Source organism: Otolemur garnettii, unplaced genomic scaffold, assembly GCF_000181295.1.
Source record: "Otolemur garnettii isolate 467f Iridium unplaced genomic scaffold, OtoGar3 scaffold00068, whole genome shotgun sequence".
NCBI classification, from domain to species: Eukaryota; Metazoa; Chordata; class Mammalia; order Primates; family Galagidae; genus Otolemur; species Otolemur garnettii.
This window is the reverse complement of record NW_003852463.1, coordinates 2,974,489-2,979,828: the sequence shown is the minus strand read 5'-3', so window position 1 is coordinate 2,979,828 and position 5,340 is coordinate 2,974,489. Positions and strand designations below refer to the sequence as shown.

Genomic DNA, 5,340 nt, shown 5'->3' with positions numbered 1-5,340 from the left:
AACATTTTTGTATTCAATATTTGGTCCCCTATGCACAGAGCTCCATGGTGTGAGGGGAGGGGCAGGGGGGCACAAGGATGGTCCAGGATAGATGCAAAGACAACGCACTTTTAGCACTGGCAGGTTTAACACCTATGGTCTCGCCCAACCTCAAACTCACTATGTGGCCAGTGGGGCAGCTCAGCGTGGATGTCTCACAGCAGGGCCGGGGAGCATGGATGAGTCCTGTGGCCCAGATGGGGCTTAGTCTCAACTATCCACTCCCCCCTCTACCACACACTGGTCAGGACATAGCATAACCACCTGGGGACCCAGCAGATGAGGGCCATCTCAGAAGAGCTGAAAACCATCTTCTCAGCTCTTCACACCCTTGTCTCTTCCTTCCAGTCATGGCACTCACCCAACAGCAGCAGCCTCTTTCTGGGTACTGCACTCACCACACTCTGCCTTGGGCCTCTCTCAGGTATCATTGCCACATGGGAGCACTAGAGGGCACTGCTGCCCTTGCTACTGAGGCACATCCAGGAATCTGCGATGGCAGCCCCAGGGCAGAAGTCCCCAGATCTCTGGACCTGTGGACAGGCTCCCTAAACCCCAACTAAAAATCCTGCAGCTACATTCAATCTCTTTAGGTCTGGGTCTAGCCTCTAGCTTCCTACTGCGAGCTAGCCTACCTCTCTCTCTCAAAAGTACGAGGCCAGCCTTCCCCTCCCTGCAAGGGACACCAGGCCAGGGTGCTGCTGACAGAGGTCAAAGTCCAGGTTTCACATCCCTCCAGACCACAGCACTTCACCCAAACAACAGCCCTCCCACCTGGCCTGGATGCAGTCACAGAGCCTGTCCTACAATCACCTGCAAATAAGCACCTCAGACAGGGATGCCTGAGTGCCCTCCAGCCCACAGAGGATAAGGCTCGGAGTTCAACGTGAGCAGAACAGACACCTCAGCTTCCGCTGGGCACAGTGGCTCACACCTGTAATCCCAGCACTCTGGGAGGCTGAGGCAGGTGGATTGCCTGAGCTCACAGGTTTGAGAGCAGCCTAAGCAAGAGTGAGACCCCATCGCTAAAAACAGCCAGGTGCTATGGTGGCCACCTGTAGTCTTAAGCTACTCCAGAGGCTGAGACAAGAAGATCACTTGAGCCCAGAGTTGGAGCTTGCTGTTAGCTGTGACACCAGGGCACTCTACCAAGGGCGACAAATGAGACCCTGTCTCAAAAAAAAAAAAAACCTCAGCTTCCTTATAACCCAAATTCTCTGGATCCGAGAGGTCATTAGGAGACATGGAGAAACAGGAAAAGGAAGCTAGGTACTTATAGTCCCTCAGGGCAGTGACAGTCCACAGAACCCATAGCAGCAGGAGTCTAAGCCCAAAGCCTGGCCTCACACAAAGATGTCCCCAGTATCCACCAGAAAAGGCCCAAAGAAACCCTATAGAACACACCAAGCCCATAGTCTGTGCCCCTTCTGACCCAGGCCCCAGTTTCCTCCAGCAAGTACCCTGCCCAGGTCTCCTGCCACCTCCCTCCACTCCGCCACCTCCAAACACCTCTGGCCATTGTGCGGCCACCAGGCCCATCCCTTCTCTCCATCTTCCCTGAGGCTACATATGGCCAGCAGCTCCCCTGAGCTCTGGTGATAGGGGCTGGGCAATAGGGAGGAGAGCTGCTGCACTAAGCAAGGAGAAATTGTTCCACTGCATGCATCCCTTGTCTATGAGGCTGTAACAAGGGCTGCCAGCTGGCCAGAGCGCAAACCCAGAAAGGCCTGCATTTTACTCCCCTCTCCTCTCAGTAGTCTCAGAATGTCACAGGGAAAGTGAAAAGCCAGACTACAAGATTCCTCTTCCCTCTGCTGGGGAGCAGGCTTAGGGTCTTCCCTCTGCTCTATCTCTTGGCCCTTCCCCACTGTGCCTGGCCTCTCCTCCGCCATTCCTGTCTACACAGTCCTTGAGCAAGGAGGGCAGGCTTGCTGACAGCACAGAATCGGCAGCCCTTGCCACACTGGCCAAGGATGCCACAGATGACACCCAACTGGGGAAGGGGAGACACACACTTCTGTGACCCGTGCCTGGGCCCTGCCACACAATGATGCTACAGCTTCCCTTGGCTCAGAATTAGGGGGAAGCAAAGGGACCAGGGTGGGAGTCAGGGGCTCTGCCCAGGGTCTGAGCTGGGGATTTAGCACATTCAAAACAGAGCCACTGCCACCGGCACCCTGACAGTGTCATTCCTCTAGACCAAGAGATGCCAGAGAGGGCCAGAGCTCCAAGGGTCTCCAAGAACAGAGGGCAGGGTACAAATTTCAGAGGAATTGCCCATAGTCTCTTGCCCAACTGAGGGTAAGTGTATGGGGGTGGGGAGGCATCAATTATTTCACTCTTCTCTCAGGAAAGAGATCACAGAGCCAGTTGGGGGAAGTCCTCTAGCTTCTGAGACAGTGGGCTAACTTTAAAAGTGCAGCCCCCAGACCCCATCTCTACCTGCCAAGGCCTTACTTTGAGGCCAGAAGGTAGGAGGTAGAGGTCAAGAAGCAAAGCATTCATACGAATGGCCTCTCCCTGCTCTCCTGCCCACCCCCAAGGTGGGCCTGCCAACTCACACAGCAAGGCCCAGAACTGAGGAGCTGATGCCTCAATCCAAGAGACCCTTAGAGCACCATGCTGTTGGCAACTCACCTGTGTCTGTATGTACAGAACAAGCTTTGGATTAGGGAGACAGGGCACCCCCACTTAACCATGCAAAGCCAGAGCTCCAGCAGCCTGCCCAGGGACCACGTCTGTTCCATCCTCCCTGCCCCAGGGTCCAGGCTGCAAATACCACAGCACCTTCCCCAAAGAGCAAAGCTGGTTTTGCCAAGGACATACCTGGGTTTATGGGTTGGCTCCTTGGCTTCTCTCAAGCCAAACCAGCTACTCTTGGCCTTTTCCTCCCCGCTGGATGAGTGATGGGGGGAGGCCCCCAGGGTGGGCCCCCCCTTTTCCCCAAGAGAGCTTCGGCGCCCCAACTCACTCCGACTCAGCCCCTGGTGGAAGAGGCCCATCCGGGGCTTCCGGGCTCCCTCCTTCTCTGCCGCAGCCTCAGAGGAGGCCACCATGGGTGTGGTGACCTGGACTGGCTTGCCCTCCAGAAGCTGGGACCCCTCCACCTCTCCAGGACGGCTGGCGCCAATGGCCAACACTTTGGCCTGAGCGCCCAGATCCTCCTGTCCAAGCCCCACTTCCAAGCTGCTGTTGCTGTGGCTGCCTCTGCCCCAGGAGTCATCTGTGGAGTGAGGAACCTCCTCAGAGGGCCGGGAAGAGACGCTGTGTAGAGAGCTAGAGGGTGGGAATGGACCCGAGATGGAGCTGCGGTGCCGCACGGGGCACTGGGGCTCCTCATTGTAAATGTGGCTCCCATTGACACAGAGGGAAGAGCGGGAGGCAGTATCGAGGTGGCCCTGAAGGTCGAGGAGGGCCCGGGGAGGAGCCGCTCGCACCTGGCTGGCCTCGTCACTATAGGTCCTCTTGTGGGTAAGCAACTTGGGGGACTGCACAGAGTCCCTGCCTGAAGAGGAAGCACAATGGATTTAGCAGCAGGAAGAAGGACCTCAGCCCCTGGCCCCACCCTCGCCCTCCCCTCCCAGGCAGTGCAGCCCCACCGCCTGCTCACCCCCTTCGGTGGACAGCCAGCTGCTGCGGCTTGGCGAGCGGGTGAGGAGCTCCGCGCCAGGCCCCTGGTAGGCCAGGCTCCCACTGGTCGAGGACAGGGTGCTGTCCGAGCCCAGTGAGGTGTTGGACTGTGTCAGGGATGACTTGCGTAGCTTGTTTCGGAGGAAGAAGCCTTTGGCTTTGCCCATCTTGCTCAGGCTGCCCAGCTCAGGATCCTCTAGGGCACTGCTTGGGAGGATGGCAGAGGCGGATTCCAAATCAAACTTCTTCTTGCCTTTCATCTTGTCCTTAATCTTGCTGAAGGGGGACCGTGGCTTGTCCTTCATGGACAGGTCAAACATGCTGGCGCTCAAGTTGTTGCGGGTGAACTGGATGGCGATTTGGATCTCTCCGCGTTCCTTCTCCTTCTTGCCTGCCTTGGAGTGCAGCTTATACCACCTGTGATGAGAACACAGCGGCAGAGTTCAGTCACAGACTCCTGCTCTGACATATTGGAGGCCTTCAGGCCTCAGACCTAGCTGAGAAACTCTCCCAAAATGTTTCCGTGATGGAGAACACCAATCAGGAGAGGAGGAAGCTCCTCCAGAGCTGGGGGGGGGCGGATAGCACTGACCGCACCTCTCCATCACCTTCCCCTGGAGCTTAGGGACTCCCCTCTGCCATATTCCCCCTGTATCTGAAATTCTAAGGCCTACCTGTTTGAGGCTGGGCCTGGGAGGGACCCCTACCTCACCATGCCCTGGGACAGAAAGACCTACCCACATTTTCCCCTATTTACATCATCTCCTCTGGCCAGTCCCAGTCAAAGCTCTACTCTGAGCCACTTGTAAGGCCAGAAAAGAACAGCTCACCCACAGGCCCGAGGCCAGGAACTTTAGTGCACACAGGCACACCCGCACGCATACACACACACACACACACACACACACACACACACTGACTCACCGCAAGCCCTGCCAAGAATATCTCTGCAAGATGGATTTGCAGACAAGAATAGCAGAAAGAGATCTTAAGCAAGAGACCCAGGAAGAGAAAGAACACTTGAATCTGTTGAGCATCCACTGTATGTCAGAACCAGTGCTCCCATTTACACCTCATCAGAAACTTGTGATATTTCCCTATTTTACAGGTCAGGGGGTTGAAGCTCAGAGGCAAAGTAACTCATCCAAAATTAGGCAGTCAGTAAGCAAGTCGAGAGAACCAGACCAGGTTTTTATCACTCCAAAGTTCATGTAATTTCCATTGTACACTTCTCAGAGAGATAGAAAGAGACCTTCAATACACACAGCCACTGCGTGAGGGGTGGGACCTACTGGGGAGGGATGTACTTGTACATGACTTGGGGTTTCTTAGAAAACCAAACAAACTAGGCTGGGTGCACTGGCTCACGCCTGTAAGCCTAGCACACTGGGAGGCTGAGGTGGGTGGACTGCCTGAGCTCAGAAGTTCAAGACCAGCCTGAGCCATAACAAGACCTCATCTCCAAAAATAGCCAGGCATTGTGGTGGGCACCTATAATCCCAGCTATTTGGGAGGCTAAGGCAAGAAAATCACTTGAGCCCAAGAGTTTGAGGTTGCTGTGAGCTATGACACATGACACTCTACCAAGGATGACAAAGAGACTCTGTCTCCAAAAAACAAATAATATCAAAATATATGGGACACAACTAACACAGTAGTTAGAAGGAAAAT

At 55.2% G+C, this 5,340-nt stretch overlaps 1 protein-coding gene across 1 annotated transcript in view; it reads right to left on the bottom strand.

Annotated features, from left to right (window-relative positions):
- RAB11FIP5 (RAB11 family interacting protein 5) overlaps positions 1-5,340 on the bottom strand; it is a 37,690-nt gene that overhangs the window by 10,404 nt on the left and 21,946 nt on the right. Inside the window, exons 2-3 of the mRNA XM_003793412.2 lie at positions 3,650-4,086; positions 2,866-3,544 (exon numbers count right to left, since the gene is read on the bottom strand). Of these exons, the coding sequence (XP_003793460.1) occupies positions 2,866-3,544; positions 3,650-4,086 (1,116 nt within the window). The remainder of the gene's footprint in view (positions 1-2,865; positions 3,545-3,649; positions 4,087-5,340) is intronic.